The sequence below is a fragment of the Primulina tabacum genome, chromosome 6, assembly GCF_025594145.1.
Source record: "Primulina tabacum isolate GXHZ01 chromosome 6, ASM2559414v2, whole genome shotgun sequence".
In the NCBI taxonomy this organism is placed as follows: domain Eukaryota; kingdom Viridiplantae; phylum Streptophyta; class Magnoliopsida; order Lamiales; family Gesneriaceae; genus Primulina; species Primulina tabacum.
The window spans coordinates 16,379,102-16,395,771 of record NC_134555.1 but is presented as its reverse complement, the minus strand read 5'-3'; the positions used below and the strand labels follow the sequence as shown (position 1 = coordinate 16,395,771).

General features: G+C 37.5%; 1 protein-coding gene across 1 annotated transcript; it reads right to left on the bottom strand.

The window, feature by feature from the left end:
* Nucleotides 1-56: 56 nt before the first annotated feature.
* On the bottom strand, nt 57-5,413 carry LOC142550086 (aspartic proteinase 39-like). Its single transcript, XM_075659324.1, has 6 exons — nt 5,160-5,413; nt 3,539-3,692; nt 3,102-3,349; nt 1,197-1,421; nt 267-429; nt 57-134 (listed from the first exon to the last, which is right to left on the bottom strand). Exons 1-6 carry the CDS (start codon nt 5,411-5,413, stop codon nt 57-59), a joined length of 1,122 nt encoding a protein of 373 aa, XP_075515439.1.
* Nucleotides 5,414-16,670: the final 11,257 nt, after the last annotated feature.

Genomic DNA, 16,670 nt, shown 5'->3' with positions numbered 1-16,670 from the left:
CCGCACAAAAATAGATAAAGAAAACGAAAGAGGGTGTTGCAGCTAAGAAATGACACTTACTTCTCACTGTAGTAAAAACATTTAAACTGCTGCTCAACTATATGAGTTTCCAAATTTGGTTGCTGAGCCATCATCTAATGACAAAGATATACAAATTGGAAGAGAGAGAGAGGATATGCTAAAGATCAATGAGTAAATAATATGAACCTACATTAGTACCAAGAATGTATTAATAACTCCGAGAAGTTTGAAAATATTAGATTTACCTTGTTTGCAACCTGTTGATAAGCATTATTTGGAAGATAGGCCAAGGTCGTGCCACTGTCAATTATAGTTCCCGTACTAGATCCCGTGTCAAATATATCAGTAGGAAGATCAAGCAACTGACCACCCACGTCAATTTCCTTCAGAGCAACATTATAATGTTGCCTGTTAAAAAGGGTTAATCAAAATTGTAGAGTTAATCAATAAAAATAAATAGAGGTAATTACTTAAGAAGCTATAACGTGAATAGAACAAACAGTGTTACTGAAAAAATCAATACTGACCAACTTTATCATTTTTCACAGGCTAAATAATAGCTACGGTTGTTGCAGTGGATCTGTGGCAAAAATGGGACAATAACCAACACAATGAATGGTGTGCAGTGTGCCAAAAATTTAGAATAAAACATGGTGATTGCTAGGATGATTTGATCTTGCTGTAGATGGTGAAAAATCTGACTTCTCCCACCTCAGGGAGATCAATGAGACAGGACAGGACCAAATATTTCAACTTTATTCACATGTAATAATACCAATGGTTGAAGGTTACCATCTTTCCAAAGAAAACCTTTTTGACTTTTAGAGAATATAATATCATCAGGCACCCTTTCATATAAGTTCATAAGCTGTATGAGAAGCTGGACTGTGTAATATAATAGAGCTAAATGCATAATTTTTGGGGCCAGATATAAGATAAAAGGCTTCAAAGCATAGTGATAATGAGATTCTCAATCATATGTATAAATTCAGATTAGCCTTGAGGTTTTTAAATAAATTCTGGACATAAGGTGAGCAACTGCATAGGAGATAGATTCCACTAATAGCTCAAGACACAGATTAAAACAACATAATAAAACATAAACTACAAACATCTTCCATACAACTCCAATGCAGAAAAAAGAAAAAAAACAAACAAGTCATAAAGCCACATACTCATTTTGGAGGAGTTTTGTTCTATTTACTTTTGGCTGAACTACATCTCCAATAGCAAATATGCCACCTCCCTTGTAGCTGTCCAAGCAATGTGAAAACTTCCTTTTCACATTTCCAGACGAAGCAAGTTGAGAAAGAACAGAGGTATTTGCTTGTCCAAAACCAATTATTCCATCAACTGCCTCAGAAGATGAACCAAGCTCTCCCGATTGTTTAGCTGAGCACCTATCTCAGATAATACACATGTCAGAGACAGAAAAGGCATGTCATTTAAGTTGCAAGAATCTGACAAGGGAAATGTTGTAAGAAAGAATTCGGGAAGACTCACTTTAGAAGCAAGCACAGAGTACGAACACGATGATGTATAAACACTAAATAAGTGTAAGTAATTCCATATTTTCAGATTTCAACCTCTGCAATTATTTCAGGTATATCCAAAGAAGAAAATTAAGAAATTCCCTTCTCCTTGGTGCAAAAAAAGTTAAAAATAAAGGAAAATCAAAAACAGAAAATAAAAAAGTTTCACAAAATCCAGAATATGTTGAGTTAATTCATGTAATATAACTGGCATTGCTGAAAACACTGATGGTCATCAATCTACTCTTGATCCTATACCTCAAACTCAGTGCAGAGAAACTTTTGCCGTCCCTTAAAAATGTACTGAGCTAATTCCCAGAGCATGACTTAATATTCCTATGGTAAATATAGAAACAAAATCCTTATCCAAAAGAGAAATACAATTGATTTTTATCCTGCCACTATTGAAAATATGGGTTTAGATATCTAACAAGAACTAGAGCTTATTGCATAGCAACAGGCATGTGTCATTTTTATTACAGGCGTTTGTCTAAGGAAACTATATGCATACTGCAATCTTCTTTCAAATGTGGGAAAGTGACACACTGCACATGATAAGTATTATCATGAAGATACATTATAGACAACTTATATAGAGGACGTATCAGGGGAGGGGATACTCACGAAGATATATCACTATAACTTGATTTATACCATATGTTCAGAGAAGGATTAAATTTTCTGTCTTGTTCTCTTTCATACATCACAAATTTAATTTCTTAGAATAACTTTAATTTATGTGTACATAATATATCATTACCATCTATTTGTGATATAATGGACCCTGAATACTGATAGCGTTCATATAAAAAAACATAACTACAAAATCAATTTCGAGGCACAAAATACGATTCTATAGGAAGTCAAAGATACAGTCACACAGTTCTTAGGTTTCTTTATAAAGCTAAGTTGTACATAAGTAATTGATGTTCATGCATAGCATATAATAAATGTAAAATTGTTATAGTTTCATTATATAATAACTCATTCACATACATCGATAATTAATAATATACACCATTAAAATTACCAGCTTTAACATAAGACTGCCTGAAAAAATCCAACCTTTCTACCTGGCCTCTTGAGATCAATTAGGCACTAAACTTTTTCCTCTATCATAGTACGGACAATAAAATGGATGAAGAACAATGGAAAAACAACTTCATTAAATCAAAAAATCAGGTACTCTCCCTTTTTCATATTTCCCTAATCTACTTTCTCATGCTCTAGTCTTCAATAAAAGCAGGTAAAAATGTATATTGTTACATCATTTTCTTAATTAGAAAGTTGGTCATAGCTACTAAACGTGCCTCCAAAAATATACGCATACATGTTCAATAACAAATTGAGATTGATTCCACAATTTCCACCAAAGTTGAAGCTGTTCCAAACATGTGCTAAAGGTGGTTTAGTGTTTCAATGTGAAAGGTTCGTATTGCAAATAGCTTAGTATAGGATACCTAGTTAATAGCTGATGTAAGATGATGAGAACTGGAAACAATCCCAAAAACCTAACACCAAACTCTGAGATCGAAATATAAAACCCACCCAAATGCTATGGAACCATTCATTGCTGAAGTTTGAAGGTTTCCAATCACTTGATCAAATTTAAAATAATCTCTGACAAAGTAACCCTCAGTTCTGCTCCCATCTCCATAGGTAATAGCATATTCACAATTCAATCCAACCTTGCAATCTGAACTAGGACCGCTGAATACAGAAGCACAAAAATCCTGGTCACAAGAGATTGTCTTTCCTGTGGAGGATGCCGTCAAGTCATACTGCTGCAAGGGTATCTGGCAGATGACCACAAATCATAAGCTACACATTCCAGCTCCAAGGTGAAACATAGTTGATTATGAGGTGTACATCAGATTGTGCAAGTGGACAGTCTTAAGAGTTAAGATTCCATATTTAACTGCTAAAATTTTGATTTTTGAGAGAAATTGAATAGAAAAGAGGACAGAACAGGAAAGTAGCCGTACATTAAGCTCACTTTTAGTGGGGCACCTAAGACAGTTACGACAATTCACCCACAAAATATCACTTCCTGTATCAACTTGAACATGATAGTCAACTGGAGGAGTCCCAATTGTTATTTTTGTGTAATAGAGCCTGCACAAATTTATCAAATGAAAACTTTCAAAAACAACAAGCTAACTAGCTGGGGAAAAACAGTCATTAGCAATCTAACTGTTGGACAACTGATACCCATTGGGAAGATACACATAAATTCATAAGACTGCCTTCTAACATAAATGGACAACTAGTGCAAAAGTAAAATTAGGGTTCTTGACCATCAAATGAATCCGTGCTAAAAGAATTGCATAATTGCAGCCATTTGGAAACAAATATCATCTGAATGCAAAATAAAAAAGAAATAAAAAGAAAAGAAAGAAACAAATATCATTGTTTAGCAATTATGTATATGATATCTTTTCAGTCACCAAATTTATCCATACATGTTTAGTTTTAAAGCATCAAGAATTCAGAAACTTTTTTTTGTCTAAGATATAAAGCTCCTTGGTTGCATGTTTACTTATGTTAATCAGAAAAGGTATGCCAAACCATGATATGTGAAGAAACTAATTGTTGGATCTCAACATTTGAGACCAATTTATCAGGTGCCATTCATATATTTTTGTTATGATATTCGAACATTCTTCCACCCTAATAACACGGTACAGTAGTTACTTTATGGATGGACAGTTTTTCATATCTTCTTTCTATTTGATTAACTGTTCAGCAACTAATCACAATGTGAATAATCACCACTCAAGAAACCAATTGGACTCGAATAACTGATTGATGACTAACCAAACTAGCCTTTCGCAAATTTTGGAAGTAGAGATAATGAATGAAATACATCCCCACATTTTACTCTGATTCCAGGAACAAGAATAAAACATTTTCTACTTGCAGCAACTGTAATAAATAGACAAAAGAAAAATTTGACCACGCTAAGAAATAATAGGCGATAATCACAAAAAAGCCATTTTCATACATCTGCCTTTTGGACAATCCAAAGGAAAATTCTCTCTTTTTGGGAAGGAAAATTCTGTTTTCTTCTTGACAAGAATCTAACTGAACAAGGCAAGGGTACACATACTGTGTTCAGATTTTGTATAAAACAAGAAAATACAAGTGACCGGAAATTTTTGGATTCCCTGGCAAGGAAACTATATCTTACATAAATCTCTTAAATCCAGCACATCTATATCTTCAATCAAATCAACCATTACTTCATAAAAGTAGTAGTTACTTCATTAATTATATTCTATTCCTATATAAATGTTTCGTCCAATGTAAGTGTACTTGTCTCTTCAGATAAAAACTTACGAGGAAAGTGTGGAACTTGCTTCACAGGATAACAAAAGACAGTCTAACCAACAAGAGCAATTAACCTCTTAAAACTAAATCAAGATAGGAAGTAGGAACAACTGAGAAAATCTCATAAATACACAGAATTCCAAGCCTCAGATTTCAAATTAGAAACAATTCTATCAACAGAGCAAAAAAAATAATAAAGAAATCCCGAATTCGACCATGATTCCGTAATACATGCCGAGAAATTCTCAAGAGTATAGAATAGCAATGATCATAAACCAGAATCGATCATCCACATGAAGAACAAACATATGTAGGGAACGCGCCCACGCTGAGTCCTCGCATGAGTGCTCGCCCCAAAAGCCCCCAAGCTCGCCGCCTACCCGCTCGCCCCTCGTCGAGCCGCACTGCCGTGCACGCCCAGACGCCCTCACGCTCGCCCCTCGCCCTGCTGCATGCTCGTCCAAGCTTCTGGCCGTTTGCTCGCCCCTCCCAAGCCCCGGAGCCTTCAAGCTCGCCGACTGCACATCCATCTGCACGCTCGCCCGCGCGAGATCGCCCTACCCCTGCAAGGTCGCCCGCGCGAGATCGCCCCTGCCCTTCTCGCCACGCTCGCCACTCGCCCTTCGTCCGCCAGCTCGCCCCTCGCTCCTCACCCTTCGCCCAGCACCCCGAGCTCGCCCAGCCACCCGCAGCTCGCCCCTCGCCCAACGCCCGAGCTCGCCACGCTCGCCCCTCGCCCATCGTCCGCCAGCTCGCCCCTCGCCCTTCGCCCAGCGCCCCGAGCTCGCCCAGTCACCTGCAGCTTGCCCCTCGCCCAACGCCCGAGCTCGCCACGCTCGCCCCTCGCTCCTCACCCTTCGCCCAGAGCCCCGAGCTCGCCCAGCCACCTGCAACTCGCCCCTCGCCCAACGGCCGAGCTCGCCCTTCATCCGCCAGCTCGCCCCGACGCCCAAACATGCCCTCGCCCAAGCACGCCCCTCCCCGCGACCTGACCGGGCAGGTCGATCCCCGTAATTTTCGTAGCTACAAACATCGTTCGTTAACGAAAAACCAAATAAATTTTTCTAACACGGTATATCCTCCACGCCTCCATCTTCAAGGTCCTCTACTAAGCTTTTGAAGGAAAATAATTTTCACTTCACCGCGCCCTTAACTCCTCTGCTAAAATAGTCTTTAGCAGGAAAAGATAAAAACTTCAACCTCTTCACCATCACCCTCTAACTCCTCTGCTAGGCGACGCCTTAGCAGGAAAATAAAGATTCTCCACCCTCACCCTCTAACTCCTCTTCTAGGCGACGCCTTAGCAGGAAAATAAAAATTTCACCTCGTCACCCTCTGACTCCTCTGCTAGGCGACGCCTTAGCAGGAAAATAAAAAGTCACCCTCTGACTCCTCTGCTAGGCGACGCCTTAGCAGGAAAATAAAGATTCTCCACCCTCACCCTCTAACTCCTCTGCTAGGCGACGCCTTAGACGGAAAATAAAAATTTCACCTCGTCACCCTCTGACTCCTCTGCTAGGCGACACCTTAGCAGGAAAATAAAGATTCTCCACCCTCACCCTCTAACTCCTCAGCAAGGCGACGCCTTAGCAGGAAAATAAAAATTTCACCTCGTCAAATTCTGACTCCTCTGCTAGGCAACGCCTTAGCAGGAAAATAAAGATTCTCCACCCTCACCCTCTAACTCCTCTGCTAGTCGACGCCTTAGCAGGAAAATAAAAATTTCACCTCGTCACCCTCTGACTCCTCTGCTAGGCGACGCCTTAGCAGGAAAATAAAGATTCTCCACCCTCACCCTCTAACTCCTCTGCTAGGCGACGCCTTGGCAGGAAAATAAAAATTATACCTCGTCACCCTCTGACTCCTCTGCTCGGCGACGCCTTAGCAGGAAAATAAAGATTCTCCACCCTCACCCTCTAACTCCTCAGCAAGGCGACGCCTTAGCAGGAAAATAAAAATTTCACCTCGTCACCCTCTGACTCCTCTGCTTGGCAACGCCTTAGCAGGAAAAAAAATTTCAGCTCGTCACCCTCTGACTCCTCTGCTTGGCGACGCCTTAGCAGGAAAATAAAGATTCTCCACCCTCACCCTCTAACTCCTCTGCTAGGCGACGCCTTAGCAGGAAAATAAAAATTTCACCTCGTCACCCTCTGACTCCTCTGCTAGGCGACGCCTTAGTAGGAAAATAAAAATTCTCCACCATCACCCTATTACTCTTCTGTAGGCGACGCATTAGCAGGAAAATAAAATTTCACCTCGTCACCCTCTGACTCCTCTGCTAGGCGATGCCTTAGCAGGAAAATAAAGATTCTTCACCCTCAACCTCTAACTCCTCAGCAAGGCGACGCCTTAGCAGGAAAATAAAAATTTCACCTCGTCAAATTCTGACTCCTCTGCTAGGCGACGCCTTAGCAGGAAAATAAAAATTCTCCACCCTCACCCTCTAACTCCTCTACTAGTCAACGCCTTAGCAGGAAAATAAAAATTTCACCTCGTCACCCTCTGACTCCTCTGTTAGGCGACGCCTTAGCAGGAAAATAAAAATTCTCCACCCTCACCATCTAACTCCTCTGTTAGGCGAAGCCTTAGCAGGAAAATAAAATTTCACCTCGTCACCCTCTGACTCCTCTGCTAGGCGACGCCTTAGCTGGAAAATAAAGATTCTCCACCCTCACCCTCTAACTCCTCTGCTAGGCGACGCCTTAGCAGGAAAATAAAAATTTCACCTCGTCACCCTCTGACTCCTCTGCCAAGCGACGCCTTAGCAGGAAAATAAAGATTCTCCACCCTCACCCTCTAACTCCTCTGCTAGGCGACGCCTTAGCAAGAAAATAAAAATTTCACCTCGTCACCCTTTGACTCCTCATCTAGGCGATGCCTTAGCAGGAAAATAAAATTCTTCTCCTCTACTATGCTCCTCTGCTAGGCGACGCCTTAGCAGAAAAATAAAAATTTCACCTCGTCACCCTCTGACTCCTCTGCTAGGCGACGCCTTAGCAGGAAAATAAAATTTTCTCTACCCTCACCCTCTAACTCCTCTGCTAGGCGATGCCTTAGAAGAAAAATAAAAATTTTACCTCGTCACACTCTGACTCCTCTGCTAGGCGACGTCTTAGCAGGAAAATAAAGATTCTCCACCCTCAACCTCTAACTCATCTGCTAGGTGACGCCTTAGCAGGAAAATAAAAATTTCACCTCGTCACCCTCTGACTCCTCTGCTAGGCGATGCCTTAGCAGGAAAATAAAATTCTTCTCCTCCACTATGCTCCTCTCCTAGGCGACGCCTTAGCAGAAAAATTAATTTTTCTCCGGCCGAACTGGCGATGCCTTAGCAGGAAAATTTAATTCTCCTCCTCCATTCTGCTCCTCTGCTAGGGGATGCCTTGGCAAGAAAATTTAATTCATTTCATCATCACAATACAGCATCCACGAACTTAATATAAGTACTTGAATTTATTAAATTTCAACTGATAACATAAGACAAATTCAGAAACGAAATACAACAAAATTCAAGTCAACATTCTAAGTGGTAAGCGTTCCCGAGCCTCTTTAGAGCCTTGCCCGACGCATTCTCCAACTTTCATCTCTGCTCCTCTTCTACCTCAACAGGACAAAGTTATCCACTTCTTCCTTTCCTAATCATGTTAAGCTCCACACGCGCTCTTTTTCCCTCCTCCCTCACTACCCCTTCATAACACCGACGCGCGACTTTTTGGTCCCCGCACAAGACTCCAACTCCTTTTCTCACAGGAAACTTAAGCTTCTGATGATAAGTGGAAGCTACGGCTCTGAAATCCTTCAGGGCTGGCCGTCCTAGAATTCCATTATACGCTGAAAGGGTTTCCACCACGGTGAATGCTATCATCTTTGTTGCCCGCCGAGGATCAGTTCCCAAGGATAGGGGAAGCACAATCTGACTCAAAGGCGGGATGGCGTGTCCTGTAAACCCATACAGCGGTGTGGAGACCGGCTCAAACTCAAATCCTTCCACCTTCATTTGATCTAACGTGCTTTTGAATAAGACGTTCACGGAGCTTCCATTATCAATAAATATCCTCGCTACATCATAATTGGCAATGGTGGCCGTTACCACCAAGGCATCGTTATGTGGAGTCACAACTCCTCGGAGGTCTTCCGGTCCAAAGCTGATGACGGGGTCTTGTGGTAAGTCTGCACCCCTAGATATCTCAAAGTTCTCCAACCTTCTCCCATGTGCTTTCCGAGCTCGCCCGGAATCTCCGTCAGTAGCATCCCCCGAGATCATATGAATAATTCCTCTCGTAGGGTGGTTATCCTCATCCATTCCCCTCCTCGGTTCGACGGCCTCCCGTGGGACATCTTGACCTCGACCTTCTCCTTAACCCTCTGATTTATCCATGGGGGGCCTTGACCACGCCTAGGGGATGGGCGAGACCTCGGTCAACTCCCAGGTGCGGATCTTTCTCGTCTGCCCCGCGAAGGTAATCTAGCACTATACTCAACCCTTCGTGACTTCTCCCACCTCCCCGCGGGCTCCCTCACCTCCATCACCTCGTCACGACTCCTATCCAGGGGAACATGTGATGAGAATTGTCATATGCCCCTAGCTTTATCCTCCTCCTTCTCACCCGCACCTCTCTTCCTACCTTCTCTTTCCGCTCCCTCAAATCTACTTCCCCCGGGCCGCTGCTCCATCCTCTTATGCCGCTGGACATCTTCTAGATTTACATATTTTTCCGCTCGAGATAATAGATCATCATAACTTGATGGAGGTTTCTTGACCAACGATTTAAAGAACTCTCCTCCCCTCAGTCCTTGAGTAAAGCCACTTATCATGATGTCAGGAGAAACATCTAGTATATCCAGCGCCGCATCGTTGAAACGTTGGATAAATTCTCGCAGAGTTTCAGTTTCTTGCTGCTTCATCACAAACAAGCTCAAATAATTTTTCCGATGTCTCTTGCTACTAGCAAATCGGTGCAAAAAATCCGTAGAAAAATCTTCGAAAGATTGTATGGAGTTGGGCTGCAGGGTATTAAACCATTGTTGGGATGACCTCACCAAAGTGCCCAAAAACACCCTGCACCTGACTCCATCCGAATATTGATGCAACAAAGCCGCATTCTCAAATCTCCCCAAGTGTTCTTCGAGGTCAGTATGCCCATCGTACTCTCCCACATTCAACTGTCGAAAATTTGGAGGAAGCCCTTCTTCTAAAATGGCTGGTGAAAAAGGACTTCCTCTCTTGGGTGCCGGCGCTCTGCTTCCCAATTGATGCCTCAACATCTGTATTTCTTTCCACATTTCTCCCATCTCACTAATCTCTCCATTTTGGTGGGGCTGTGTTTCTTCAACCCTGCTCTGGTGGCCCTCAGCATCTTCCTCTCGCTCCTGGCGAGTGGCATGATCTTCAACAAAAATAGATTCTCGGTTCTTTTTCATGACCTCCTCTACTTTCTGCGTGATAAATTGGCCCAACTGTTCCAGGGTCAAGTTCCCCACATTCTCATTGGGACAGGTTTGCTCGACCCTTGTCTCATGACGGGGCTGCTCAGCTCTTGTCTTTTGACGAGGTTGTTCCTGTGTCGTCTCAAGATGCGGTTGTTCGGGTCCCCTCTAAGGACGCGATGATGCTGAGGTAGCTCTTCTACTCCTTCTCTTGCCTACCATCTCTACGTCTCAACTCAAATTTCCCACAGACGGCGCCAAGTGATGCTCACGGGAAATTTAGGGTCCGATTCCAGCAAGTGTCACTAGTCCAGACGCAGGTTTTGAAATTACCCTGAGCCTGAAATCACAAATAAGATCGTTAGGAGGGGGCTAGGAGGGCGTCCTGGCGTAGCCCCTCCGACGCTCAAGTCAGAGATTGAGGATATATGGGGGGAGCAGCTAAGGGTGCTGCTGAAAACAATATAGTGAATCCCTCAACTGAACGCTCAAACCTTGTATTTATAGGAGAATACCTGGGCCCTTGATGGGCCTGTCTTCCATTTGGGCTTGGGATGGGCCAGGGGTAGTGGGCCCCCATCCCTAGGGTATCACAAGGCAAAAGAAACAACCCACTTACTTGAAAGAATGGAAAAAATCTTAAAAGAAGGTAAATGTGTTGGGACGAATAAATGAGAAATTTGTCGGCTTTTCGTGACTTTTGGAGGGATGGCGAGGAGAAGGTGAATGAGGACAGGACACAAGTAGACCGAAAGGGTGGGAAACAAAAGAAGGAAATGGAAGGTAAGTCCATCTCTGACTATAAAATCTATTTTGATACAAATTTAACACTAAAATAGTATGATTTTTGCACCAAATACAACATTCATCTCCAACTTATTTACTTCAAATCTTACCCCTAAAAAAAATATACTCAAAATATTCCTTTTATTTTACATATATTAATTATTATATTTTATTTAATATATTTTTTATTTTGTATTTGTATTAAATTATATTAATTAAAAATCATAAAAAAATTAGTTTTTAAATATTATAATAAAGTAAATAAATAAATATTTTATTAATTTTGTATTTGTATTAAATTATATTAATTAAAAATCATAAAAATTTAGTGAGTTAGTTCCACAAAATTTTGGGACAAATTATTACGTGATGATCCAGAAACTGGAAAGCCTTATGGCTATGAAACTCTTCATCAAATGGAGGAAAAAATTGTATTATATCAGACAAAATTTCACAATCAACAAGAAAAGAAAAAGCCTCTATGAGTCCATTCAAGATTCTTACTCAGAAATATTCTGAGATTTATTCAAAAGAAAAAATGATTGAGGTTTATATTGAAGAAATGAAAAGGATCTTTTTCAGAATATTGGATGTTCTGATTCAAAGTCAGATAAATCTATGGCGTCTGAATCTAACGAAAATCAATTCATATATCTAATGCAAATGCAGGATGCACAGGATCCAGAGGATGATACTCCTCAATTATCTCAAATTGATGACATCTTTGAAAATTTGAAGAAATCTCTAAAAGATAATATCAAAGATGATTAAAGATGTTGGAAGTGGAATCTCACTATTCAGAGTTGGTGAAATAACGCATCATGGTATATCGTGACAAAAAGTGGGTGACATATCACTTTTACTTTTTGAATTTTGTAACCATGTTACTATTTTCTTTAATAAAGTATTTTACTATTTTTATTTAGAGATGGAATCCGGGGTTTGATGTCCGGCTTTTCTATCTATTTATAGGTTACTTCTATGTCTTTAGAAGGACACATTTGAGTTTGCTCCCCTCTATTCTCTCTTGTAAAAAACCCTTCTGAAGTTTATCAATAAAAGTTTGCAGTTCTGATAACAACTTTGTAAGTTCTTACTGTTTTTATTTTCTGTTTTTATTTACTGTTTTAAATTTTTATTTTTCATAAGATTAGCCTGAATGACAGTCTAAAGTATTCGTGCTAAATTATTACCTTACTATGACATGATCTATATTTATTTGTTCTTGACATCAGATTGAGATAATAAAAGATCTATTTAAATTTTTAGAATTTAATGTAATATATGAGTCTTTGGTTAGAACATAAGGTAAAAAGATGAACCAGGAAATGGTAAACACAAGGTTTGAGTTTAACCAGGAAAAATAAATTCATGTTGTAGCCCTTCAGCCTGCTTAGCCGAGAAATGGCGTTTAAGGCGTTTATGGGTGATTTTTATGAATTTATGATTCTATGGGATCTCAGTAAAATCCTCTGTTGTTTAATTTATTTGGTATATCTTTTATAAATCCTTTTATGTTTTGTAAAAGTTCCAAATAAGAATCTTATATTCATTATTATTCTGAGATTTAAATTCTTCTTTTTCTTAGCTCAGTATGAGTTGAAAATGGTATATAGGCTGGAAACCAATAACCTCCATGTGTGCGAAAGCCACTAAGGAAAAGTTTGGTAAAACAATGCCACGTATCATATTCCTCACTTTGATCCCAAGCCTCAGATGGTATCAGAGCCATGGAAATAGTCTGGATAATAATTTAGCACTTTTTATTCAAATGAATATTTTCGGTTTTAAAGAAACTGTTCAAAACAGTTTGAATGAAGAATATGATTTACCTGAGAATTTAGATTTATTGAATAAATGGACTACTCCTAAGATAGAATCTAAAATGATCTATAAGTTAGGAACCTTTGAAAGAATTGGTTTTAAACAGGTAGTTAAAACTACAGAATCATCAGTACCACTTCATAATAATGAAATGGTTATTAGATTGTTAAACAATAAAGATATTTTACCTTATAGGAAAAATTACAGATTCATGCATATATGTTTAATTCAAATAGCTTTTAGACCTTTAACATTAGAAGGACTACCAGAAAGCTTCATAGCAGCTTTAAGAGATGGTAGAAATTTAAATTGGAAACAATCCCTTATGGGAATAATTCAATCTAGTCTGGCACATGGTCCAGTATATTTTGATGTTTATTCTAATTTATCTTTATCTTTATCTGATATTAATATATTAGATTCTTTAACATTAAATGTTAAAACTCATGGTTATAATTATACTCCTGGTACAGAAGTAATATGTATCTGTTATCGTATTTATAAACCATTATTTACACTGAATCATATGTGTAAAAGAATAGATAAAAAATTAAATGAAAATATTCTTATAGAAACTAATTTTAATAGATCGAATATTACAACCCATAGATCTATAAAATGGGAAGAAATTGAATTTCCAGAAAATTGGATAATTGAACAAGCTGTTCCTAGAAATCCTATAATAAATAGAGATTTACAACAAGTTATACAGAATAATTTAGGATCTGTTCAAATACAGTTCAATAATGAACAAAGAAGATTATTACCATCTTCTATCTATACTAGATCAAGATCTAGTCATTCTTATATTTCGCCTTTAGATTATTTGGTGGATATTCCTCAGACTTCTAGAACTTCTACTTCTCAGATAAGAGAAGATGTTGAGTCTTCTGTACAAGATTCACCATCATATAATCCTGGATGGAAAAATCATCCTAATTTTAGTTGGAGGAATGATAATAATGCACAACCGTCACAACAATATTTTCAAAATAACCAAAATCATCAAGGTTATATTTCTTATATTACACCTCCAAGAAAAAACTTTGAAGATGTAATTCATGCATTTATCCAAAAGCAAGAGTCTATCAATATTCAAAACAGTCAATCTATGAGTGATTTGAAAGAAACTCTTGCAAAATTTGCATCTACATTTAATATTCATGAAAAAGAAAAATTTCCATCTCAACCTCAACCTAATCCTAAAAATCAAAATCAAGAATTAAAAAATGAAAAAAATTGATCAAATAAAATCTGTTATTACCCTTAGAAGTGGTAAACTAGTTAATGATCCATTTAGTAATGAAAACAAGGATCATTTAAAATCAAAGAGAAATGATGATAATCCTGATACTTTTGAGAATGATGATACCTTAAATTTTAAGAATAATATGGTGAATGATAAATCATCTGAAATAGTAAATAAGTCAAATAAACATCCACCATTTCCTCATGCATTAACAAATCATAAAAAACAAAAAAATGATTCTGATATCTATGAAGTTTTTAAACAAGTGAAGATAAATATTCCATTATTAGATGCTATTAAACAAGTACCTTCTTATGCAAAATTTTTAAAAGATTTATGTACTGTAAAGAGAAAATTGCATGTGAAGAAAAAAACATTCTTGGCTGAACAAGTAAGTTCTATTCTTCAAAATAATTCTAGTTTAAAATATAAAGATCCTGGTTGTCCAACAATTTCATGTATTATTGGAGAAAATAAAATTAAAAAAGCTTTGTTGGATTTGGGAGCAAGTGTGAATTTACTTCCTTATTCAGTTTATGAAAAACTTAATTTAGGAGAATTAAAACCCACTTCTGTTACTCTCTTACTGGCGGATAGGTCAATCAAAATACCTAGAGGTATTGTAGAAGATGTGTTGGTTCAATTTGATAAATTCATATATCCTGTAGATTTTATTGTTTTGGATACACAACCAATATAAGTACATAATGAAATTCCAGTAATATTGGGACGACCATTTCTAGCAACTTCAAATGCTTTAATTAATTGTCGAAATGGAATAATGAAATTGTCTTTTGGAAATATGACTCTAGAACTTAATGTGTTCAATTTATGTAAACAACCAAGTATTAATGAAAATGAATATGATAATGAAATTGAAACAATTGTGGAAGAAAATATACAAGAAGAAAACTTAAATCAACAATCTGAAGTTTTTTCAATAGAAAGTTTTGAGTCTAAAAATAATTTTAAAAAAGATGATAATACAAAACTTGAATTAAAAGTTTTACCATTAGAATTGAAATATGTATTTCTTGGTGAAAATAAAACATTTCCTGTTGTAATTTCTTCCACTCTTTTGCCAAATCAAAAAGAAGATTTGATTAAATTACTTAAAAAATATAAAAATGCAATTGGATGGGCTTTGAAAGATATAAAAGGTATGAATCCTTTAATTTGTACACATAAAATTCACTTGGAAGAAAATGCTAAAACATATCAACAACCACAAAGAAGGTTAAATCCACATATGAAGGAAGTTGTTAAGAATGAAGTATTAAAACTATTAGACGCTGGAATTATCTATCCAATTTCAGATAGTAAATGGGTAAGTCCAACACAAGTAGTACCTAAAAAGTTCGGCATCACTGTTATAAAAAATGAAAAGGGAGAATTATTACAAGCTAGGATTCCATCTAGTTGGCGTATGTGTATTGATTATAGAAAATTAAATGATGCAACTAGAAAAGATCATTTCCCACTATCATTTTTAGATCAAATTCTAGAAAAAGTAGCAGGAAATTCTTATTACTGTTTTCTTGATGGGTATTCGGGGTATTCTCAAATACCTATATCATTAGAAGATCAAGAAAAAACTACTTTTACTTGTCCTTTCGGAACTTTTGCATTTAAAAGAATGCCATTTGGTTTATGTAATGCTCCGGCTACTTTTCAAAGATGCATGTTATGTATTTTCAGTGATATAATTGAAGAATATGTAGAAGTTTTTATGGATGATATAACTATTTTTGGAAACTCATTTGAAAATTGTCTTAAAAATCTAGAAGAAGTATTAAAAAGATGTGAAGAAAAAAATCTTGTTTTAAATTGGGAAAAATGTCATTATATGGTTAAATTTGGGATTGTTTTAGGACATGTGATATCTGAAAAAGGAATTGAAGTTGATAAAGCCAAAGTTGATGTTATTGCTAATTTAAAATCACCAAAAACGGTCAAAGAAGTTCGATCATTCTTGGGTCATGCAGGATTTTATAGAAGGTTTATAAAAAATTTCAGCATAATATCTAAACCAATTTCAAATCTTTTAACAAAAGATACACAATTTGAATGGACTCAGAAATGTGAAAATGCTTTTAAAAAAATTATTAATCTTTTAGTTACATCACCTCTTTTACAACCTCCAGATTGGTCTTTACCATTTGAATTAATGTGTGATGCAAGTGATTATGCTATATGAGCTGTGTTAGGACAAAGAAAAGAAGGAAAACCTTATGCAATCTATTATGCTAGTAGAACCTTAAATAGTGCCCAAATAAATTATTCAACTACTGAAAAAGAATTACTTTAAGTAGCATTTGCATTAGATAAGTTTCGATCTTATTTAATTGGTTCTACTACTATTGTTTACACCGATCATTCTGCCATAAAATATTTATCAAATAGACAAGATGCTAAGCCAAGATTAATACGGTGGATTTTATTGTTACAAGAATTTGATATTATAATTAAAGATAAAAAAGGAAAAGAAAATGTTGTAGCCG